This window comes from Gobius niger, assembly GCF_951799975.1.
Source record: "Gobius niger genome assembly, chromosome: 7".
Taxonomy (NCBI): Eukaryota; Metazoa; Chordata; class Actinopteri; order Gobiiformes; family Gobiidae; genus Gobius; species Gobius niger.
In genome coordinates, this window is record NC_136858.1 from 34,004,800 (window position 1) to 34,030,285 (window position 25,486).

Sequence of the window (25,486 nt, forward strand, 5' to 3'; positions counted from 1 at the left end):
GTGCATTGAATGATAACCTTGGGAGTCCTGACCGAGTACAGTTGGTAGAGTGTTCAGTGTTCGATCCCCACTCCACTAGAGTGTTTGTCCTTGGGCAAATCATTTGACCTACCTCACCTCCAGCCCACCCTGGTGTATGGATGTGTGTGAATGGATGAGTGGATCCATATCTAAAGTGCTTTTAGTGACGCAGAAAATTGTAATATAAATGTGACAATGTAAGAAAAAATATGTTTTTTTTTTAATGAAAGCAAGTTTGAATGAAAGACATAATAGAAAGAAAATTGAAAGTGTATACAATTGAAAGTCCATTCCTTTCCAACACATTCAGTCACAACAGAGCAGTGGAACGTCTTAAGCTATAAGCGGCAGGCTATGCATTATCAACCTTATATCCACCTTCGGGTCACCAAGACTGAATGCTAAACCTCAAGTTATTACTGTAGTGCTATTTAAAACTTCCCAATGATTGTGTCAGTACATTAGTGACTTCATCCTGTTTTGCCCCTGGACATTTTGTGCAGGAGCAGAAACAGCTATGAGCCTGATGTATCCTTAAACCACCCTTTTATAACCTGTGACAGTGCGGTTACCTGCAGCAGAGCCAGGTACTGCCCGGTGACAGCGGGGTCCGACAGGCCGTGAGTCTCTAACATGTTCAGACAGACTTCAGACAGGAGCGAGGGGGGAAGCTGGTGCTGTAGGCAAAGACTGCAGGCCTCGGACAGAGACTTACTGGCTTCAGCGAACAGATGCTGAGCCCTCTGCTTCTTCAGCTGCACAAACATCACACGGACATGGAAAAAAGGAGCGAGACAGGCGTAAATGAAACAAAACACCGCTCTGGTTTTCAAAGAGTCAGTGGAGCTATAGCATTATTTGGGACTTTAACTTATAATAATGGCTCTCTTCGATCGTAGGCTTATTTGTCAAAGCAAATACCTGTTGCTCAGAGGTTGTTCTTGAGTTTTTGCCGCTTGTTTCGTCCTCCTTCTCTGAAGCCTCATGCTCCACTCCAGATGCCTGCGGAGCGGCCCAGGCCTCCTTCAGCACCGAGTTATTGCAAGATCAGAGAACAATGCTGGTGATTATTATGAAATCTGCTTATGAGCAAACCATGAGGATGTAAGCCGCTCAGTTTTGAAAGTATGAGCTGACGTTATCTCTACATGACCATAAGCCTCTGGTTTTCCCAGGTTATTGGAGAACTGGGGCGTAAGGTATGTGAAAAGTCACATTCCACCAACAGGTTCTTGCACAATGACTTAAAGGGACTATACAAAGTTTAAAAATGTTAAAATTATGTATTTTCCTCCCCCTACATGTTCCAACAATGTTCCCCTAATGTGTAGAATGAGCCCAGACCTTTTCACAACAACTGCCTCTAAAATCCTGCACTGTCACTCAAAAACGTGTGAAGTGCCGTCATGCACGAGCTTAATATAGAAGGTGCTGTTACACGTATGACCTCAGGTGGCAGTAGTAGTAGTGAGTATAAAATGGCAAACTTGCATCTAGCCCCTTTAAGAGGCACATTTAACGGTTATAAATAGGTAGCCACACCTACAATAATAGAAAGATTCAGTAAAACCTGCCACAACAATTTCTGGCCAAGCTTTTTACTGGAATTTCATCAATGTTTTGTACTAAAGTTTTCCAAAGCTGCGTTTGTTTTTGAAGATACAGTTGATTTTCTCAATGTTTATAAGTGCAATGTTATTTTGAGCTTCTTTACTCAATAGATCTACAGTTTATTGCATTTTAACACGGCGGTAGAAAGAACAGAGAAACTCATAAAGAGCAAAATACGGGCTTTGTACTGCTTTCTCAGAGCACGACATCAAAGATAGAAGTATTTAAGTCTCAAAATATCAACTAAACAGACTGTAGAGTATCTCCAAAGGAGTGAAGGCTGAGAGGCAAAGTTCATGCCCTGACTGTTTTTCCTTTCATCGAAAACCTCATGGACTCTATTATTTATGTAATATGAGCTTGCATTAGTCACAGCGGCGCTACCTGCTTGTGTGGGTCCCAGAGGGAGCTCGCGTAAATGGGGTCTTCCATTGTAGCCTGTAGCCGGAGGTACCTCCCTGTCAGACAGAGGCAGCGCGCTCCTGTCTCCGTGCTGCTCAGGTAGTGAGAGCTAACTGCAGCCAGCTGGCCCAGCGCCACCTGCCCCAGGGTGCGGCCCACATTCAGCCAGGCCTAAGCGGGGCAGAGGGGAGAAAAGGTCAGGCGAGGCTGGGCTAAGCAGTAGTAGTGTACATTTCACCGTTATACAACTCAAGCTTTGGGACATGCATGGGACTGGGAGTTTAATAAAATCGACATATTGAGCATTTTGGAGAACTTTTCAGTCTCATCTCAAAATATATTAGAAAGATCTCTATCTGGCTTCCATCAGAAGCAGAAATATATTGAATCGACTGCGACCTGTTATGGGAAAGATGAGAAAACGAGCTTCTGCAGCGAGAAACAATTGAGTGCAACAAGAAGATAAGACTTGAGAAAACAATATATTAGCGCTATGCAGTTCATTCACACACTGACAGACACGTTTGGAGCGCCGAGTGGTTGCCCGATGTGATCTATTAATAATAAATGAACAATAGCAAATCCAGCATGTTGGGTAAATGTAACATTCACAGCCTAATTTGCTTCATAAACATGTGCAGACTGGCAAAAAGAGCAGCCATAGCAGAAACCAGGCGGGATCAGGCTGCTTTCACACACTTTCATTACGTTTTAAAGGCCCCTTAATAACTGAGAGGACGGTAGGCAGAAATTTCTTGGTGGAAATGACTTGTAAAACGCAGTGCCCCATTAATGAATAAGACTATGAGCCTCCCTTAACAAAAAGCTGTCAACATTGATATATCAATTTACACTTTCTGCAATTTTAGTGATAAACATGCACCCCAGATCTTTTTAATATTAAGCTAATTAAAAAGAACTAGGATGCCCAAAGGTCTGAGGGAAACCTAAAAATGCAGATGTTGTGACTGGACCTATGATCCGTTCCTGAAATGCATCTAATTGCTTTGTATAGACGTGCGTAGACCGTCAGCATTGCCTGGATAGAGTTGTTTTTGTGTGACCTGTTGGACGGTGTGAGGCTCAGGTGTGCAGCGGGTGAAGTCCTCCAGGATAATCTCAGCGGATGATTTCTTGGTTCGGGCCAGAGCCTGGCGTCTGCTCTCGACACAGTGCTCCTCCAACAACACCAGGCAGCTCTCGGCCAGAGCCAGCCTGAGCTCCAGCAGCTTCCTCAGTGCGGCCAAGGACACGGGGTTCTGCGGCAAAGGAAAAGGCCAGGGCAAGCAGCACCACGACAGGCAAAACAGAAGAGACTTAGAGAGTATCACAGCTCATACAAGAACATGGATAGAGACTCACTTTCTTATGTTAAATGTTTGTGTAAGCTCTAAAAGTTGTACAGGAGTTTTGCATTGTAGTCAAATGTTCTGGAGTTATTGTTTCTCATCCAAGAAGCTTCCTCAGCGACCACTGGGAGAGGCTCAACTTGTTCTAGTCTCACCCTCTTTATTCTAAAGGTCACACTGCAAAAAGTAATTAACTAGATCAGATAAACATCTCAATTTGAGCACAATAATCCAAATGTTAGTTGTTTTGACTAGTTAAGAAGTTCTTGGGCATTTGTCCTTGATTATTTCACTTGTTCTGAGATGTTTCTGACTCGTTTCAATACATTTCGTCCTTATTTCAGGTCATTTTCTTTGCCAATGGGGTAAGAAAATTGGTCTTATCTCATTGGCAATTTTACTTTCTTATTTCAAGCAAGATTTACCCTAGAACTGGTCTGAAATGTCCTCAAACAAGCAAAGTAAACTTGGTCCGATCAGGAAAAGTGTCTAAATGAGTGAAAACCGCTCAAAACAAGATACATTTCCTCAACTCAAGTCATTTAAGCCAATGCTTGATATTTACTCTTCGTAGTGCATCACTGATAAACAAACCTCTATAGTTTACTACTTAATACTTGATCACTGCTCTGGGAAAGTTTGGTCGTCAAGACTGAGACTGAGCACAGAAGACTCTGAAGTAGGTTGCTACAAGCCACTAAGTACGCTCCATTAACATAGAGGAATATTACTACTTTTAATTCCAATACTTTTTTACAAGTGAGGAAGTACACTCACAAAAAAATAAATAAACTGCAACAATGTGTTTTGCGCACTGTTGCATAGGTTTGGTCAGAGAGTCAACTTCATCTAACATGTACTCTAGGTAAGTACTATACTCTACTGTGAGATACAGAGCCTTGTTTTTGTGAGGCAACAGCACCCTCTGCTGATTGCCATCCAAGAACGCGTGTGAGGTAATAGTTCCGTTTTTTCTTTAACCACCTACCACTGGCCTTTACCGAGTGTATTTTATCCAGTTCGGCTTTACCCAAATCTAAAAGTTTCTCGACTGGAGCTTACAGCCTATATGCCCACCCGTGTCACACCTCATTTGAAAGCTAGTGGGATATAAAAAGGACAGTAGTTAAATCCCTGCATATTGGCTGCCAGGAGTCGCTGTGACCTCGCCGCCGACGCTCATGGTGTCCGTGGGGATTTCTTGGCACCGGGGAGATGAGCTCAGGAGGTCGGACAAGACGGCAGCGTACACCAGGAGGAGAACAGGAGGGACTTTGTTTTTTCTATGTTGTAATAAAAGGAGTTTTTTGCCTCCTCTGAATTTAGGCAGAGTCTTGCTGGTCATTTATGTAGAAAACACAACGCAAAGTGAACACCACCATTACACTAAGACCAACAAAACTGATCTAAACAGATCTATTTCCTTGTGTGGTCGTGTCCTGTTGCCATGTTGTCGTCACTTGTTCATGTTCTTTTTCATGTAATTTTAGCCACTATTTTGTTGAGTTTTTGTTACACGGGACAAGGACAAGGACAAGGCCCCCCCGAGCTGGCCTGGTGTCGCCTCGGGATGGATTTTGTTACACCTTCATCACTTTATTGGCAGATTTTTGTTTCTTTGTTGTTGCACTTTTGTTGATTTTTCGTGTGGCTTTTTCTACTGTATTTTTGTCACATTTTCGTGCCCTTTTTTGTCAACTTCTGAATGACTTTTTGTTGCGCTTTTGTTGATTAAAAAGCCTCAAAAGGGTTTTTAATTGCGTTTTCATCCTTGTTTCCCTCTTTTTCAGGAAGCTTTTAGACTTGGGTAAAGCCGAACTGGAGAAAATGTGCTCGGTTCAGGTGGGGGCTAAGAGTAAAAAAAAAAAGAAGTGTACGGTGAATGTGAAGCTTTGGTAAATAGTAACATTTATGCTATTTTTACATTGTGCTTGGCTAAAACCCTGTAAATTTTATTTTGCTTCTAGTGTTGAATTAAAAGCTGGTCCTGTCTAATTAATAACTTCAAATAAAAATCTGATGAAATGTTCAATGAAACATGGCATTTGTACAGTCTACTTCATTTAGGAAAATGAATAGTTAAAGAGTAAAAGATTTTTAAACATTTCAAGACCTCAGTTCCTCCAGTGACAGATGGACTTTAGGACCATGAGCGTGTCCTTCATACCTCGTCCTGTGGCGGGAGCAGACTCTGGGCATTCAGTGCCACAAGCTCCAGCTCACTGACCGCTGCCTGTATCTGTGACAGGGCATCCAGCAGGAGGCGCTGTTTCTCCTCAGTCTCGGTGGTGTGCTGGGCTAGAAACCTGCCAAAGGACAGTTATGGGCGTGAGAATGAATGATCCGAATGAGTGAGTAGAGCCAGTTCCTGTTGTGCAGGAAGCTAACCACAGTCAAGGAATGTCACAATAAACATGAGAAAAGTCAATTATAGCAACCATATAGCACATAATCATGAGAAAAAGATTGTGGTGGGACTCGATTAAAATGTTAACCTAGTTAATTATGGCCATTGTAATTAATAGAGACCAGACGCTATGGCTACTTCAACTAAAGCTACTGTGATTTATTTTATTTTTTTACATACACTTTGTCTTAAAAAAAAAGTTATTTAAATAGTAAGCTAGGTAAAATAACACTCAGAAGGCAAAACAGTTAACAGAACATAAAAGGATCCATGAAAAAAATGAATAAGTGGATACTCTGGACACAATACTTACAGTTGTGAAACAATAACTAGTAAACTAGTAAAGACTAGACTTCAGTAGGTCGAATTAATTGGTTCTCGAACTGTGGTACGTGTGCAACTGGTGGCACTTGGGCTTCTTCAGGTGGCGCAGCATCATCTATAATTTTAGGCTTGACTCATTTTAATTTGAGATAATTTCATTTATGTTTTAGTTAAGTATTTTAGCATGGTATACTCCCAGTTTAGAAATGATTTAGTCCATTTTAGATGGACTAATTCTCTGTTTTGCCTGTGTTTTAAGTGTCGTCATGTGCTGTTGTCCTGGCACTGGTTGCTATGGCTCCGAGACGAAGAGCTGCAGATGCAATCCCACGAGTGATTGATAAACATATTGCCAATATATTAACCCCCTACCTCCTACCTGAACCGAGCACATTTTCTCCAGTTTGGCTTTACCCCAGTCCTAAAGCTTCTGGAAGAAAGCTGTGAAAATAGCAACAAAACTGAGACGAAAACAATGATGGAAATGTGACAAAAAAATGAGAAAACATTGACAAAAAAGTGACGAAAAATTGATGAAAAAGTGGTAAAAATGTCACAAAAATGTCACAAGATATTGACAAAAAATGGAAGAAAAAATGACAAAAATGTGACAAAAAATGACAAAATATGACAAAATAATCACAAAAAATTGACAAAAATGTGATAAAAATTTGGCCAAAAAATGACAAAAATGTGACAAAAATGAGAGAAATGTGACAAAAAAACGACAAAAATTGACGAAAAAATGACAAAAATGTGATTTAAAAAAATTACAAAAATGTGATAAAAAAAATTACAAAAATGTGATAAAAATTTGACCAAAAAGAATGACAAAAATCTGACAAAAAAGTTACAAAAATGAGTTGAACACCCAACAAAAAAATGATGGAAAAAAAATCTGATGACGTGAGGAAAAATATCCTCTCGGTTTAGGCGGGAGTTAAGAGGTTAATCAATCGGAATGAATTGAAAAAAGTCCCGGCCCTAGAAAAAAATTATGTTCAATTTTATAAACAGAACATTTACAAAAAGCATTTCACCGTATTGTGAGTTTTTGATATTATTATTATTGTTCACCCATTAAGCTCCATTGTCCATTGAAACTCATAAACTGTTTCTTCTCTATATTAACTTTTACCTTTGCTTTAGTGTTTTGTTACCTGAGCCCATATGAGCTGTGGGCCAGAGCCTCTGCTGCCTGTTCCCTGTGCTGCAGCGGCGTGTGGTCACATGCACGCTCAGTGAAGTCACGTGCACACTCCTGAAGTTTGTCACAGTCTGATTTGAGCCTCAGAGCCGCCTCAGGACAAAGGGTGCGACCAGGTTCAACTTCACAAACTGCACAGACGCATTCAACAGCGCCCCTGACGAAGAAAAGTCCGATTCAACCCTTTATTTTTGTACATCTATGAAGTAGCTTTACTAAATTGCACTGAAATTAAGACAAATATTTTTCCCTGTTACCTCATCTTTAGTGACGTGATCAGGTACGCCACCACTTCGCTTCTGTTCACCTGCTTCTCCATTATGTTCTCAAGTGCTTCACAGCCTTGTTTCACAATGTCACCGATCTGAAGAGAAACTTTACGGTGAGTTCTTTACCTCCTTGTGGTTTCATTTTTTCATAATTCCCTGTACCTTGGCTTGTACATGTCTGTCTCCTTGGCCCGCTGTAGCCCGGACTCTGGTCTGGGTCAGCTGGTAGCAGAACTCCTCATCTCCACCAGAGGCCTGGGCTCCGTCCAACAGGATCAAAGCCTGGGCATAACGCTGCTGCTCACACGCCAGAGAGGCCAGACGGAGCAAACTGCGACCCACGCTTATCTGGTCGGATAACTCCTACGGGGAGGAAAATACCAGGATGATAAATATTTAACAGCAAAATGTGACATTTACACAGTTAACCATATTCAGGATATAAATATGAGAGGTTCTGCCTTTAGCTAATTTGATTTGCTCAGTATTTCACTTGTTTACCTGGTTGTCAAACACAGCCTCGTTCTGAACTAAAAAACACTACTCTGCAAAAAAAGGATTGGATAAAATGTCTCAGAATCTTGGTTTTGAGAAGTTCTGAAGAGTCTTTTTGGAGCGTCCATGTGTGTTTGTGCTGCAGCCTTGGCCACTTGGCTAACAGTAAAGAAACCGTCACAATTCAGACTTGTAGGCTTATTGCTGCCTTTTTTGTAACTTGCTGTTGTGCTGGCTGTAGCAACAACATAGTTTCCCTAGTGTAGGACAAATAAATTATCTTAAAATCAATCAAATGTAAACAGGGAATGGATTAGTTACTTGAATTGAGAATAGTCATCTTTATTTAAAGGGACAATACAGAGTTTAAAAATGTTAAAATTATGTATTTTCCCCGCCCTACATGTTCCAGCAATGTCCTAATGTGTAGAATGAGCCCAGATCTATTCACCTCAACTGCTGCTAAAATCCTGCACTGTCATTAAAAACTGTATTACTTCGGTCCGAAGTGCCGTCATGCATGAGCTTAATATAGAAGGTGCAGTTACATGTATGACCTGAGGTGGCAGTAGTGAGTATAAAATGGCTAGTTTAAGTTGACATCAGAATATAAAAACGCACATTGGCATTTCATTTAACCTCTTATCTCCTGCCTGAACCGAGAGCATTTTGTCCAGTTCAGCTTTACCCAAATCCTGTAGGCCAGTGTAACACCTCATTTGAAAGCTAAGACCTACAAAACTAAATTGATCTTTTTCCTCACATCATCAGATTTTTCATCACTTTTTTTGTTGGGCAGTCATCTCTTTTTTTTTCAAATTTTCGTGACTTTTTTGTCACTTTTTTGTCACTTTTTTGTCAATTTTTTCTAAATTTTTTGTTAAATTTTTCTCACTTTTTTGTCAAATTTGATCCATTTCTGTCATTTTTTTTGTAATTTTTTTGTCACTGTTTCGTCAATTTTTTTGTCAATTTTTTCGTCAATTTTTTCACATTTTCATCCTTGTTTTCGTTTTGTTGCTATTTTCACACCTTTTATCCAGAAGCTTTTGGATTGGGGTAAAGCTGGAGAAAATGTGCCCGGTTCAGGTGGGAGTTAAGGGGTTAAACTGAAATACAGGAAAAACAGAATGAACAAAACATGTAAAAAAAAAAAAAACGAGTGAACCAATGTAGGCCATAGGGGTCTTTGTAGTGTATTATTAGAATGCTCTATCCACTCAACTGATATACAGTAAATGAATCCTGAAACTCACTGTTGCCACTGAGTGGGTCTCCTCCAGGAAGAGTCTGGCCTGTTGGTACAGCCCCATGCTGAGGCAGACCTCTGCTTTTTCCAGCCAAATGTTCTGAGCACAAATGTCCCCACTCTGCGCCCCAATATCCTCTCTCTCATCCAGGACAGCTTTCTGAAACAGTAATGAACAGCTACAGCTTTTCCAATGCAATATTAAGCTTTGCCTTTTCTTGAGTCTGACCTGTTTGTAAGTTTGGCGAAGGCGTTTTCTCTCCTGGGAAATGAGTGTGACCCTCTTACACCTGTAATGCACAATAGAATAGTCATTATCTTTGAAAATAAAACAATAACAAAGCAGACGTACCTTATAAGTTCTTGTTCGTGCATTCTGGTCAGACAATGGAGTTTCTCATGATAAGGTGAATGTGAGTCCAATCCCAGTTCACAACAGGTCTTCACAATTCTAAAAAAAATAAATAAATACATAAAAATGAGGGCTTGGTGGATTTGGTACAAATAATGATTTTCTGTAGATAATTTGATAAAGCTCACAAAAAGCAGCTGTTGAGCGTCTATTTTGTATTTTACCTGAGCCTGTAAAGTTCAGCGAGGGCTCTCCGGTCCAGCAGGTCATGAGCGATCGTCTCAGCCAGGTGCAACACAGGCAGCGTCAGGTGAGAGAGAGACAAGGACTGAAGTTCCTTTTCAAGTAAGTTCAAGTAAAACAAGCTCTGAGCCTAAAAAAAAAAAGAAGAGATATTTTACTAAACATAATGACCATGTATTTTCATTTTGTATCTAAAAAAAACATTGCGTATTTTACCTGTTTGGTGATGGACTGCGTGTTGAGACATCTGCTGCTGGTGTTGTGTCTGAAGATGTGCCTGGCCTGGTCGGGACAGTGGAAGCAAACCCACTCCCTCGGGGACGCAGGAACAGTCAGGTCTGAGAGGAGAGGTTTGGGTTTGTCTTCATCGGGAGAGATCTGCTAGAGGAAGACAGAAAAGCGGAATACTTGATCAAATTACATGACCGGATTCATAATATGTGCAGGGAGTGAAGGTGCTATGGATTACCACACTGCAAAAAGTGGATTCTATGCAAGTAAAAAAATTCAGTTCTTAATAAGTTAAGTTCTTATTTTTTCCCTAAAAAGTAATAATGTCTTCCCTAGCAAAGCTTTCTTCAGAATTTTTTTTCTTATTTTAGGAAATAAAATCTAGCCATTTCTTGTTCAGATGTATTTGCTAAAAAAACATGCAATTTTTTCTTGTAACAAGAAAGAAAAACTTTTTGAATCTTCTTCAGCATTAGACAAGGAATATTTTTCTTATTTTAAGAAAAAATAAGATCACAACAACTCTTGATTTAAGAACTGATTCTCACAGATAGATACTACATTCCATTCTTTAAAGTGGGCGGCACGGTGGCACAGCGGTTAGAGCCTCAGCTTCACAGCTCGAAGGTCCTGGGTTCGATTTACACCAGGACGGGGCCTTTCTGTGTGGAGTTTGCATGTTCTCCCCATGTCTGCATACGTTTCCCCTACCACTAAAAACATGTACAATAGGTTAATCCTCCAGCCAGGTGATTCTGACCATCTGGCTCCACATCATGGAGATGGGTCCTCGGGCGCGGGCAATGTTTTCCTTAAATATTAGCATTTATTAAAAACATTTTGCTCAAAAATGGGTGTAATTTAGAACATTTTACTTCAATCAAGCAACATTTAAGTAAAATACCCCACAATTTTTCACTAAATAAGAATGTTCTCCTTAAATTATCCCATTTTCTGAGGACATTTTGCTTAATTCTAGCTATTTATTTGCTTAAATGTAGTGTGTCTTTCTTGTTTTATGATAAGAAAAATATTCTAGAAAAAAGAATTCTTAGCAAGAAAAAAATGCTTACCCCATTGGCAGAATTTTTTCCTTAAAACAAGACAAAATGTCTTATTTTAAGATTTTTTTCCTTGTTTTTAGTAGGGTACTTTTTGCAGTGCAGCTCTCAACCAAACATAAAAACAAACCCACTTATATACTAATATGTGCTATGTGTCACAATGTTATTCACTCACCTCTTTGGGTTTTTTGGTTTTCCCTTTGTCTTTCTCTTTGTCTTTATCCTTGCCTTTCTTGGACCCAGCTGAGGCCGGGGACACACTCTGGGCCTTCGCCGTCTCATTGGAAATATCACCAGCTTCTGCCACTGAAACCTACAGACGCGTATTGCTTGCATTAAAGACAGAGAACATTATTTGTTATGTGTGATTAATGAAACGGTACCTCCCACATGTGGGTGACAAAGCAGCAGGCTCGGAGCAGGTTCTCCTGGTGCTCTGGAGAAGACCGTCCAGCTATGACCGCCAGTAATGTGTGCGCTCTTATCAAGACATCGAGGCGCTTCACGTCTTTGACATCAGATACAGCTTCAACAGGTTCCCATGGAGATCCAATGTTTTGGGATGTGGAATCACTTTTAAGGGACTCACCATCTACAAAAAAAAAAAAAAGTAAAAACTAAATTTAGCCATGCGGCCTTTCAAACACTGTTGTTTAACCTCTTAATCCCCGCCTTAACTGAGCACATTTTCTCCATTTCGGCTTTATCCAAATCAAAAAAGCTTCCTGCCTTTAGAGTTTACAGCCTATGGGCCAGAGCAACACCTCATTTCAAAGGTTTGACCTACAAAACTTTTTCTGGCGTGTTTTTGTAGTTTTTTCATCGCATTTTTGTCACCTTTTTGTCGCTCTTTCTTGTTGCTTTTTCATCACTCTTGAGTCATGTGTTTTTAGCGCTTTTTGTGTTGCATCATTGTTGCTTTTCCAGCTCGTTTTTGTCGCTCTTTTGTCACAATTTGGAAGCGTTTTTGTTGTTGTTGTGCTTTCATCTTTTTTAATCGCTTTTTCCCTGTCACCTTTTGTCAAGTTTTTGTCGCTTTTTCATCACTCTTTTTTTGCTTTTTTGCTTTTAAATCTGGGTCAAGGCAAAGTGGAGAAAATGTGCTCGGTTAAGGCGGGGTTTAAGGGGTAAACACATTTTTCCCATGACCCGCCATGTGTATATTGCCAGATTATAAAGGCAGCATTGCCAGAGCACTGATTTGTGTAATTAATCTTCAAATGAAATAATTTCAGCTCTTTGGGAATATTTAATGGCTGCACAGCGGGGCACTGTGCTTTTCTCAGCAGGAATTCCCAGAGCATTATATCATTATGTAATTTCCCATCCAATGGGACCCAAGAATAACCGCAATCCGTATAGGAAAGAAACAAAATATTTGAAGGTCAATTTCACATTAAAAAAAAATAGAGAATATGCAAAAAATAAACTGTAGCCACAAAAGACCAATGTAAAACAAACAAACAAACAAACAAAAAAAGAAAGCTACAGCTGCAACACAATCAAGTGACTAATCTTGCACCTGATCTCTGCTATTTTTCTTTCTTTATATTCCATGTAACCCTTGATTTTTGTTGACAGTTTGATGATGTGAAGCTGGCCACATACTTTACAAAGTATGATGATCTATTATGATGAAACTATTTTGTGGTTATGTTGACGATAACTGTAAATACTGGAGAAACTCTGACCTGGCTGTAGAGTTTGCGCAGGGTGAGGCTGCAGGAGTAAGTCTAAGGCCCACTGCACCATCTCAAGGGCATCCGTTTTGGGAAAGTTGTTGAAGTACATCCACTCGGAGAACTCCAGGAGCAGACTGACCTTCTGCCACTGCGACTCTGCGCTCTGTTTACAAATGACCACAAAAACACAGTGTGAAGAAAAATTACAAACACATATAAGAAAGCTTAAGGACATTTCTTATTTTATACAGTAACTTTCTTTTGACCACTAGAGGGAACCATATTACTATTCACCTCAAAGGCAGTGATACAGTAGTTTTACACAGTATAATTAAATCCAGGGCGACAGAAATGTGCCTTTGCAAGTATTATATTTTCAGTGGTCTGAAATTATGAATAACTCTGGGCATGGGATGTTTCTTACTAACTTCCTGTTGGCCAGTGTTGTTTAATATTCCTGTCCACAGTTTAACTTAAATTAAAAATGAAAACAAGAAAAAAAGCCGAGTGTGTTTCATTAAAAATGTGTTAGGATGAAATTAATTCTAGCCTTTAGCACCGAGGCTGAAACATTTACAGTTATAAACACAGAAGTTTCCTCCAGTGAAGTATTTACATCATGAGTAGAGTTTTTAACATGTAAGTAATTATCCAACTGCTGCTTGTATTCTGCCACTCACTGTTTAATATATTAAGATTAATTTCAGCAAGACATGGCTAACTATTCTTAAAACACAGAGACTACTGAAACCTGGAATTTGTTAATTAGTCGCCGATTATACTTATTACTACTTACTATCAAATGTACCTTATTGCTTGTTGATCCTTTAAATACATTACAATTGTGCCTTTTCTTTTGTCATGAATGTATTAAATAGTACCATTTACATAAAAAAAAAAAAAAGTTTTAGCCTCACTGTATCTATATCTGTAATACCATCCAAATTCCACATGGTGGAGCTGAAGATCTACTACTCATGAGTCTATGTACAGAATAGCTGTCTGGTCAACAAGACATGACTTAGTCTGTAATAGACTCTGTAATAGAGTGTATTAAAAGCTTGCAAAATTTCAAAGGAAGATTAAGTAAAAGACATTACAGTGAGAGAGTCGATGGCTTTCTGGTAGAAGGCCAGTTTCTTTGTCAAGTTTCCAGAGCACAGCGCCACCCGATGCCACATAGCGGAACAGCACAATTCTCCCTCTCCCTCCAGCTTCTGCATCTCCATCACCACGCTCTCTCCAAGCCGTGCTTTGACACAAACTAAAGACTTCAGTAGCGATCTAAAGAAAAACAACACAGCATAGGATAAGACCCTGGCAACTTTCCACACATATTTCTTCTTTGAGTTCACTCACATCTTGTGTTTACCACGAGGCATTTCCATCAGAGCCTTGTCCAGAAGCTGCTTCGCATTTTTCAAATCTGATTTATCGATGTGGATCTGAAGAAGCAAATGGTAAATGGCGGCTCGCAGTGGCACGTCATCACCTGCAGCAGCGTGGATAAAAGGAGCTCCATTTAATTTTGTTGCATGGTCATCAGATGTGCATTGGAAAACAGATAAGAGAGCCAAAAAGCACCAAAAAAAAGCGCTGATGGTCATTTGAAATACATTTTTCTTTTCATTTGTAGCACTGAAATAATCAAAAAGTCTGGTGGAAGTGTGTGAACTTATAGCCCTATATGGAAGAGGAAGGGGAGAGAGATTGACTTTGCAGACATCGCTTTTATGAGAGAACAACCTTATATCATTGGCAAAAACAAAAGCAGTTTAGTGTAATATGAACCCCTTTAAGAAAGTATCCAGGAATTTATTTGTCAGGAAACAGTTGTTAAGATGAGTTCTTGACTGTACTCACTCGGAGTTTCCTGTTTGCTAGTTGTTGATGCCGGTTTCTGAAATGGAAAGTACATAAAATTAGATTCATTGTAACGATCATGGCAAGGGCTGCAAGCAATCGTTCAAATGGTTAGATATAATGAAATTAAAAAGATACAACTGTTTAACGCCTGCGGAAAAAAACTAACCCAGCGCAGAAATTACATCAGGCCCGCAGAGACAGGAGACATGCCTGAGAGCGCAGCGGGAGAGCGGCGTGGAGTTTGTGAGCAGACCGCACAAGAACTTAGTAAATTCTCCGATAAACTCGCATTAATTATAGATTTTAAGTGAGTTACTTCACACTTGTGGCACTGTTTATCCCACTGGCTGCTGAGCTGTCCATAGGCCCGTCTCTGGAGATGCCTTGCCAACAACTCCACCACAGCTCGAAGCCTTCTCATCATTAATTAAAAATAAGGCAGAGAAATTGCGTTTTTTCCTTGCACGGACTCCAACAGTAAAGCACGAGATAAGAAAGAATAATAAATACATTGTTTTCTCTGCATCTTCTGAGGAACGCTCGTCTTGTCAGCGAAGTGCGGAGGTAAACACTAAAGATTTTGGGACGACAAGTTTAACGGCGATGATAAGAGCGGCGGTGGCCCTCGCTGTAATTGGAAAGGGACCGGCTCCTTCCCAAAAGCAAAAAGGGACAACGGTGAGGCTTTGTACTTGATGCCGTCTGGAGACCACCTTCTACTGCTAACAAGGTTTACATAAGCTTTAGCACACATCACAGGGAGGGTGCTTCAAAGCAGCAGAGGAGAAGCGAGTGACGCGCTGTTGTTGTTCCAGAGCCGGGGCTGGAGCACGGATGGTCCTATTAAGAGCTGACTATTATGATAAATTAACTTGGACGCTGCACAGACGTGTCGTTAACAGAGGCAGGGGGTCTGGCGTTTCAGCGTGATATATTGGAAAAATAAATCAAGGGATGAAATTCGTCAGAGTACAAACTTCAATCAGATTACTGCAAATTAGAAGTACATTGTCTTTTCCTGTGTACTTAAATAAATCTTCTGTGGTATTGCGTTCATGATACCTCAGATAGATGAAATATTTTTCAGTTTCAAGAGAACATATTGACTGAATTGAAAAATGTGACAAAAATTCAACAAAAATGTGACAAAAATTCAACAAAAATGTGACAAAAATTCAACAAAAATGTGACAAAAATTAAACCAAAAAGTGACAAAAATTCAACAAAAATGTGACAAAAATTCAACAAAAATGTGACAAAAATTCAAGAAAAATGTGACAAAAACTCAACAAAAATGTGACAAAAATTCAACAAAAATGTGACAAAAATTCAACAAAAATGTGACAAAAATTAAACCAAAAAGTGACAAAAATTCAACAAAAATGTGACAAAAATTCAACAAAAATGTGACAAAAATTCAACAAAAATGTGACAAAAATTAAACCAAAAAGTGACAAAAAGTCAACAAAAATGTGACAAAAATTAAACCAAAAAGTGACAAAAATTCTACAAAAATTCATCAAAAATTCAACAAAAATGTGACAAAAATTCAACAAAAATGTGACAAAAACTCAACAAAAATGTGACAAAAATTCAACAAAAATGTGACAAAAATTCAACAAAAATGTGACAAAAATTAAACCAAAAAGTGACAAAAATTCATCAAAAATGTGACAAAAATTCAACAAAAATGTGACAAAAATTAAACCAAAAAGTGACAAAAATTCAACAAAAATTCAACAAAAATTCAACAAAAATGTGACAAAAATTAAACCAAAAAGTGACAAAAATTCAACAAAAATTCATCAAAAATTCAACAAAAATGTGACAAAAATTCAACAAAAATGTGACAAAAACTCAACAAAAATGTGACAAAAATTCAACAAAAATGTGACAAAAATTCAACAAAAATGTGACAAAAATTAAACCAAAAAGTGACAAAAATGTGACAAAAATGTGACAAAAATGTGACAAAAATGTGACAAAAATGTGACAAAAATTAAACCAAAAATTAAACCAAAAATTAAACCAAAAATTAAACCAAAAATTTAACCAAAAATTAAACCAAAAAGTGACAAAAATTCAACAAAAATTCAACAAAAATGTGACAAAAATTCATCAAAAATTCAACAAAAATGTGACAAAAATTCAACAAAAATGTGACAAAAACTCAACAAAAATGTGACCATTAAAAAAGGTGACACAACACAGCAACAACGCGAGGAAAAAGATCAGTTTTGTGGGTCTTAGCTTTCAAATGAGGTGCTACACAGGCCTATACAATAACCTAAGAGGACAGAATGCATTTGGTTTAAGCGGGTGGTAAGAGGTTAACAGTGAATCAGATTGAGCCCCAATGTTGGAGAACTGATACACATTACACATCCATGTTTACCTCATAATTTAGCGGGTGTGGTCTCTGAGTTTTAGCCACAGGAGCAAAAAGCACTGGGGAAAGGCTACATTTTGCCGGGGAATCATTGCACAATCCTGCATACATCAAAGCTACATATTTGTATATCATATCATATCTACAGTAGAGCAGTAACATAACTGACACCAAATGCAAACTAAAAACACATCTGTACCATCAGGCCTATAACATGGCTTTATCAGGTCCGGACGTCAGTTAGCCAGGTCTAAAGCAGGACTGTGTGACTAAAGTAGTTTTAAAGTAATAACCCAAAGGAGACAAAAAAAATAATAATTAAACAAAAACAAAATCTGTTGAGATCCCGCGTTTCACAGTTTGAGAATGACAAAAGGAATTAAATAAAAAATAACAGACTGAAATAACACATTAGCTCCATACTGTGGCTTTGCTGTGTGAATGAAGCAGAGCGTTGAGGATGCTCTCCAGGGCGTCCTGGAGCTGTGCCCTCTCCTCAGGGGTCTGAGTCAGAGACAGACAAGTGTTCCAGTAATGTGTGGCAGCAGCGACGCACTGACACCGACTCCCAGCCTTATCTGCATATCTGGGTTGGAGACAGATGATGAATATCAAATAGGAGGCAAGTCAGTTTAAAACACAGGTTGCAGCCTCAAACGGTAGTTAATAAAGAATAAATGCGCTGTAGACGGTACCTGAGGCTGGAAAGCAGCAGGTGCATAGCCTCTCTGTATTTGCTCAGATCTCCATATGACTCATGGGCCAAACTCAGACCTCTTAAACAGGCCACGGAGCTCAGCATCTCATTCACAGCAGAGTCACTGTATCTATAGACAACAATAACAACTGTACTGAACAAATTATTTACTTAAACAAGCATTTACTGCACAGGATAATGATTCTTCGGTCAGTAGGTTACATTGAGTCATTAAAAAGGAATAGCAACTTTTACATAAGCTATAAAACACTTACAACACATAGGGGGCGCTACTGAGGCTTTTTGCGGCAGAGTGTTTGAGATTCAGGGCTCTCTCTGTGCAGGTCAGGACCAGGCGGTGGTCGCCGGCGTCGTGGCAATAGGACGACAGCTGGCTCCACACCTGCAGCTCCACCACAGCATCGGTCCAGCTGCAGTCTGAGGCCATGCCGACCAACTGGACAGAGAGAGAGAGAGGGAAGAAAGAGAAGGGCGAAGTAGTGAGAGCGTATATGTGTGCAAGGGTGGACAGGTAAGAGAGAGGATGGAGAGAGAGAGAGAGAGAGTAGAGAGAGCAGAGTGTGGGGAATGAGAAGCGAAAGGCGAGAGATGAGGCAATCAGAGTGAAAACATGCAAAAATGGGATCGAAAGGAGCAACAAAGAGAGAGGGTGTATTAGGGAATATATTAGACAGAGAATAGAGGGGAAGCAGGGTGAGAGATATGAGAGGCATTAAAGCCCAGTCCCAAGGCATAAACAGACACAGAAGAACACAATATACAACAAATATTATAGAATATAAGGGGGAAAAAATCCTTGGTTGGAAGTGAGGTAATCTGCTGTTTTTAATTTTCAATCATGTCTAACACTTACGTTACAAGTTACAAGATCAAATTTACACCTAGATTTTGAATTTGATCACATTACAATAAGAAAACTACACATGCATCTGTTTTATACACTGCCTGACCAAATCACCACCACAAAGCCCAGAATCAACCCCACTGAGAATCTTTGGGATGTGCTGGAGAAGGCTTCGGGCAGTGGTCAGACTCTCCCATCATCGATACAAGATCTTGGTGAAGAATGAATTCAACACTGGATCTTTTTATCTTATTGAAGCAATGCCACAGCGAATGTGTATTGTAATCAAAGACAAAGGCGGTCCAATGAAAGTATTAGAGCGTGTGACCTTTTTTATTTTTCTGGTGAGGCAAAGGTATATTTGAACTTCCAAAACACTGAATCTAAATCAAAGGAGAGACATTTTGTGTATGGACTCACTCCTTTTCTTTGGCTGCTTATGTTTTCTTTAGATTACATATTCATATGTTATTATTAACCTCTTAACTCCCACCTGAACGGATCCCATTTTCTCCAGTTTGGCTTTAACCTAATCAAAAAGCTTCTTGGGAAAAAAGCACCAAAACAGCCACAAAAAATAAGAAGAAAACAAGGATGTAAACGCAACAAAAATGTGACAAAAGCTCAACAAAAATGTGACAAAAATTAAACCAAAAAGTGACAAAAATTCAACAAAAATGTGACAAAAATTCTACAAAAATGTGACAAAAAATCTACAAAAATGTGACAAAAATTCAAAAAAAAAAAAGGGACAAAAATTCAACAAAAATGTGACAAAAATTAAACAAAAAATGACAAAAATTCAACAAAAATGTGATAAAAATGTGACAAAAATGTGACAATTTCAACAAAAATGTGACCAAAATAAATAAATAAAACATAAAAAAGGTGACACAACACAGCAACAAGGAAAAAGATCAGTTTTGCGGGTCTTAGCTTTCAAATGGGGCGTTACACAGACCTATATAATGGCCAAAGAGGACAGAATGCATTTGGTTCAGGCGGGTGGTAAGAGGTTAATACAGTCTGTGGATCATAGGGTTGAAAAATGAAGGACTAATTCTTAATTTCAACGAATTATTTAAAAGCATGCGATTGTGACAGCATTATGAAACCTCCTTCATTACAGTTCAAGTAGAACTGGTCCTTTAAGATGAGAGTTTCCTTGTTCCCTCTGTAAGATATACATTCTACATCATGCTATAGCCCGCTGCCTTTATGTCTTTTCTTTTAATGAGGCTTCAGAAACTTGGCCATGTCTCTGACTATGTACACACCATCCACAATCTCTGACAGCCCTGGTGTTTTGTAACATGAATGATGAAAGCACCAACTTCTAATCCGTCTTCCTTGGCCTCAAAACAAGTACTTAAGTTTGGTCTTTGTTTTTTTTTTGCTCTTTTCGAGATGTTCCTGGCAGCATCCTGTTCAATGCAGTGCTCTTGTTATATAGGATTAAATGGTCCTGGGGATATATGCTAACAGAGCTGTGTGTTGTCAGCAAAACTGGTGCGATTTTTGTTGTTGTTGCCGTCTATAGTTGCAGCTAAAAATGCTTCAATAAGACTCGCTAAAATAGAAGCTTCATTGTGTGTGGAGAGAGTGGGGAGAGAGCGAAAACATCGTGTAACAAAAGAAAGAAAGCTAACCCTGCACAATGAATGGGGGGAAAAAACAGGGGTTTATAAAGTATTACTCATGTTCATATGTAGGATGCGACAGAGGGTTCAAAAATGTATTTGCCAAACAATTCAAGATAGCTTTGTTATTGTGAAGATTGAAGGAGATTTAAACATACTTCAGTACTTACAGTATTATTTGGACTTTGGGTGTAGAGACCGTAGTTTAGTGATGGGTTGCCCCTAGGTTTGAAATAGCTTATAAATAAACTTGGCCTTTATATAGTGCTTTGAATAATAGGGAACTTTAATGTTTAAAGACTTTTTAATCAGAGGTCAGAAATGTGACCACTGACCGTCTGCTCTGCTGTGTTTATATAGTGTTGTGCTGTATTATTATACGTGTTTTTAACTATGTATTGTTTAATTTTTTTGTAAAGGCCCAACTGGGGACGGACATTAGCTTTGGCTAAAATGTTGTAGTATGTAACATGAGTTTATGTGACATACTTGTCCCTATTCAAATAAACTTAAAATAAATAAATAAATAAATGTTTTTAGAGGCTGATTTTAGAAGATGATAACTTATTAAAATGATATATGTATTTTATTTTGTAATAGAATAGCATCAATGAAATCAATTGGATTCCCCAGGGATACTGCAACTTCACTGACAGTTAGCCAGGTTACTTTGACAGATGTACGTAATATTGTTTGTTTTGTATATTTTATTGTCCCCGTAGGGAAACTTGTCCTCTGCATTTGACCCAGCCTTCGATGCCACTGGGGCAACCCGTAAGGAGCAGTGGGCGACTGCAGTGCCGCGCCCGGGGACCCATCTCCATGATGTGGAGCCAGGCTGATGGTCAGAATGGCTGGAGGATTCACCTATTGTACATGTTTTTTTAGTGGTAGGGGGAACCGGAGTACCCGGAGGAAACCTACGCAGGCACGGGGAGAACATGCAAACTTCACACAGAAAGGCCCCTTCCTGGTGGGAATCAAACCCAGGACCTTCTAGCTGTCAAGCAGAAGCGCTAACTGCTGTGCTACTGTGCCTATAACATATGTTTTGTGTAGAATACCTAGGAAGACTTTTGTATGTCTTCTCTGTGCTAATAGGATATGAAAGAATAAAGAATAAACAAGCATCAAAGCAACACTAGATTTTAGTATGAAGTTTGATATCATGGTGGGTAACTAAAGCTAAAGAATAGCAACAAAGGCTTTTAAAAAGGTGATTTCTGAATACACAAAGTCTCCAGGGTGAAATGCACAACACCTTATCCAGGTGTTTCCTCTGTATTTTCATATTAATTTGGCTTCCTGAAGTCACTGGGGGGGGGGGGCTGCACAGACGGCAGCTAAGACAGTGGTAGTTGTTGCATTTTGATGATACTGGAACGCGTTGTGATTCAGACATGCTTTCAGGGTCCCTCCGGTCACTGCGGCATCTGCCTTTACCATCTGCACCTCAGCCACAGCAGGACCGCAAACCAATAACAACACAGTGCAATACAACAGAGTACATACTGCGGAGACAGCAGGGAGGGAGAAGTCCATCTGTCCGGGCCTCCTATTGCACTCAAACATCTGCAGTCCCACCAGCACTCGCGTCATGGCCCACACCTCCGCATTCTCGCTCTGGAAAGGAGAGTTAAGTTTAGATACCTTTATTTTTGCTCATGTTGGCTTTGACGCACAGAGGAAGCTTACAGAGAGACACAATACAACAGAGTACATACTAAAAAGGAGGAATAATACTGTATGAAAGAAATCGATGAGTATAATCGGTGGTTAGAACATTGGTATCCTTGGGAAAGACACTTCTGCCAACGTTCCAGTGCAAGAATGTGGTACATACGTAGGTGAGGGAGTCCATCCACTTTAGGACAGCTGTGGGTACATACGTATTTTAACATCGCAGACTACAGAGAGTAAATTAATCCCTTTTGAAAACCTTTATGACTTATATCTTTGGGAATTATTTTCTGTTACTGAATATCAACCTCAGCAAACATGAAAAGAGGGAATGACTGAGTGATGAAGTCGTGTGTTTTGAAGGTCCTAGGTTCATTAACAATTCTATTTATACATTAAAGGAAGAAAAGGAGACCAAGGGAAGAAACTGGAATATGAAAACAATGCAATTCACAAAACCAAGTCTTAGCCGGGACTAATCCGAGCCATAACAAGCCCTAACCAGACAAAATAAAGGCTACGCCAGGTTTGCAGCACACAGAGGGAAAGGCAGAGAAATAGGCACTTCTATTTACCACAACAATCCCGACATCGAGTGAATCGACTGCCCTAACTTCAATGATAGATAACATGGTACTTGCCAAATGCATTATTATGAATTATCCATGGCTGTGCAGTGTGATCATGATACTTTCCACCAATGCCGTGGAGAGGGCCTTGTTGTTAATTCATGTCTCGGCAAAGTGTGGAGAATGACTTGATGAATGATTTATTGATTGCAATTAGAGATAAACTGCTCCTGTGATATTTCCAAGGCATGATGTGAGAGCCGTGTGATGCGGCTGTGGTTCAGAGCACATGTCACAAAGGAGGACTGGACCGCATTTAAAACCACAGTGGTCATTATGGGAGAGAACACTAACACATGATGAGTTGTTTATCCTGCATTGTAACTAGAACAGTGAGTGAATTGAGGGGAAGTGAACCTCTGAAGTCAGTTACAGAAAATGTAAAATCGATAAAAATGATACACACTGACCTAAGAAGTAATTTGTGCAATGTGTCTGGACAGAGCAATGGACTCTTGGTGGATACAACTATCAGAATCAGAATCAGAATCAGAATCAGAATCAGAATCAGAATCAGAATCAGAATCAGAATCAGAATCAGAATAGGTTTTACTAGGACTTTACTAGATTAAAAAAAACTATAAGGCTATGGGGCATGCATTAAGAATATTAAATAAAAATGAAAAGTGACATATGGTAAGTCAACAACAATTTGACATTGAACAACAGCGGGATTGTATTTACAGATGTGTAGGCGTATAAAGTGATATAAAGTGATGTGCAGATTACATCTATGAGTCTGTAACTAAGCTATACAGGCTTGTTTTTTGTTCATGAGTCTGACGGCGGAGGGGAAAAGACAGTTCAAGTGGCGGGATTTATGGGTCAGGATAGACGGTAGCCTCCTGCCTGAGGGGAGAGGGAGGTGAATAGTCTTGTCCGGGGTGAGAAGGGTCAGCTGTGATCCGACCCACACGCCTCCGGGTCCTGGAGGTGAACAGGACTTGGAGAGATGGGAGCTCCTTCTCAGCAGCATGCACAATGCAGCATGCACAATGCGCTGCGGTCTGTGGCGCCGGGGTGCCACACGGTGATGGAGGAGGTGAGGATGGACTCGATGATGGCCGTGTAGAACTGCACCAGCATCTTGGTCGGCAGCTTAAGTTTTCTCAGGAAGAACATCCTCTGCTGGGCTTTCTTTATGAGGGAGCTGATGGTTGGCTCCCATTTGAGGTCCTGGGTGATGGTGGTGCCCAGGAAACAGAAGGAGTCCACAATGGAGATGGGAGCAGGAGAGTCTGTCAGGGTGATGGGGAACGGTGGGGTTGTGTCTTCTTGAAGTCCACGATCATCTCCACTGTCTGCACCAGGACGCCAGCCGGTCCACCTTTCTCCTGTAGGTGGACTCATCACCGTCCGAGAAGAGCCCGATGAGGGTGGTGTCATCCGCAAACTTGATCACTTTTACGGACTGGTGAGTGGAGGTGCAGTAGTCCGACTACAGCATTAACTTGCAGTAGCCCACTAAAACATTCCCTTTGCCTCTACTACTACTCGTGCTTGTATTATTAGCAGGAAGTTCATTACATTCATTTTATTTCAAGCAAATAGAGTGTAAGTAAACATATGAAACGCAAATGTAGGTTGAGAATATTTTAAATTAATATAATCATGACAATGTGCCACAGTAATGTGTCAGTGCTCACTTAAATGTGACATATTTCCCAATTAAAAGTTTCCCCAACTGTCAATGAAGGGTAGTAGTGTGACAAATCAACTCCAAACAGCACTACTATGATGTCTGGAGGAAGAAAAAAAAAGCACCAGTAATTACTCACTGCTGCTGAATAAATAAAATGCCAGGCAGGCATCACCAAAGTGCCACATTAACATATTCATTAAGTTGAATGAATTCATTTAAAACATGAACATCCAAAATAAACTGAAGAAGTCGTTTGCGATTCTAAAATCAGTGAACGGAACAAGAGAAAAATCCTTTTAATTAAAGGTCCAACTCAAGATAACCAAGAAATGTGACGTTGATGGCCTCACTAAACTGTGATTTCTGCCGATTACAAAAGACATCTGCATGTCATTTTCTTTAATGTGATCCTAATTCAATTTCTAATTAATGAGGATTTCCAGAAGTGATCAAAACAAAAAACAAATTGTCTGAATATGTCAAGCAACACGGTGAGATGATGAATTGCACTTCAGCTCGGTAGTCACTGCTGGAATTTCATTGAAAAACTGAGTTACATAGTGCTCCATATTTTCTACTTGTGACAGTAAATCTCCAGTACCTATAACTGCAGAGTATCACATACAATAGAAGCACGCACAACTATGTCAGTGTGGCAGCTTTGTCTGGAGTTGTTGCTGTAAGTCAGGATCAATAAAGCATTCACAGCTACCAGAATAAAACTGAACTGAATTGTCAAAAAGCTAAAACAGTATTAGGCAGATGCTCTGACCTGCCTTAAAGCCCATGAAGTCATATATTGAAGTACAGTGTTTATAATGCCGTCAGTGTGAGAGAGCAGTACCTCCACTCCCAGGCCTGCGACTGAGCCGATCTGCTGCTGCAACACTCTCTTGGCCTGGACCCATGTGGACACCAAATGACTCCTCACTGCGATGGGAACAGTTTCTCCTGGGACACTGCTGCTCGTCAGCTGTAGAGCCAAGTCACACAGCTGGAAATAGAAAAATATGTGTGAATCAGTGTCTCTTTTATTGGAATCGCACATGAAACAGTTTCACTTTGCCAGAGTTTGCCTCGGCAATTTGTGCAGTGAAAACTTTTAACCTCCTTCCACTTTTTGTTGTTTGGCGTAGAAATGGTAAGATTTTGGATGTAGCCAGTGCCACCAG

The 25,486-nt window shown here is 39.8% G+C and overlaps 1 protein-coding gene across 1 annotated transcript in view; it reads right to left on the reverse strand.

The window, feature by feature from the left end:
• Positions 1-25,486, reverse strand: part of cfap46 (cilia and flagella associated protein 46) — a 79,309-nt gene that overhangs the window by 26,114 nt on the left and 27,709 nt on the right. The window contains exons 20-43 of the mRNA XM_079560002.1: positions 25,159-25,308; positions 21,876-21,986; positions 18,134-18,315; positions 17,857-17,988; positions 17,585-17,747; positions 14,770-14,806; positions 14,266-14,398; positions 14,007-14,190; positions 12,916-13,069; positions 11,608-11,816; positions 11,400-11,537; positions 10,146-10,310; positions 9,911-10,059; positions 9,687-9,785; positions 9,564-9,624; positions 9,342-9,494; positions 7,753-7,953; positions 7,579-7,685; positions 7,275-7,478; positions 5,551-5,689; positions 3,099-3,293; positions 2,017-2,205; positions 943-1,044; positions 594-776 (exon numbers count right to left, since the gene is read on the reverse strand). Of these exons, the coding sequence (XP_079416128.1) occupies positions 594-776; positions 943-1,044; positions 2,017-2,205; positions 3,099-3,293; positions 5,551-5,689; positions 7,275-7,478; positions 7,579-7,685; positions 7,753-7,953; positions 9,342-9,494; positions 9,564-9,624; positions 9,687-9,785; positions 9,911-10,059; positions 10,146-10,310; positions 11,400-11,537; positions 11,608-11,816; positions 12,916-13,069; positions 14,007-14,190; positions 14,266-14,398; positions 14,770-14,806; positions 17,585-17,747; positions 17,857-17,988; positions 18,134-18,315; positions 21,876-21,986; positions 25,159-25,308 (3,540 nt within the window). The remainder of the gene's footprint in view (positions 1-593; positions 777-942; positions 1,045-2,016; positions 2,206-3,098; positions 3,294-5,550; positions 5,690-7,274; positions 7,479-7,578; positions 7,686-7,752; positions 7,954-9,341; positions 9,495-9,563; positions 9,625-9,686; positions 9,786-9,910; positions 10,060-10,145; positions 10,311-11,399; positions 11,538-11,607; positions 11,817-12,915; positions 13,070-14,006; positions 14,191-14,265; positions 14,399-14,769; positions 14,807-17,584; positions 17,748-17,856; positions 17,989-18,133; positions 18,316-21,875; positions 21,987-25,158; positions 25,309-25,486) is intronic.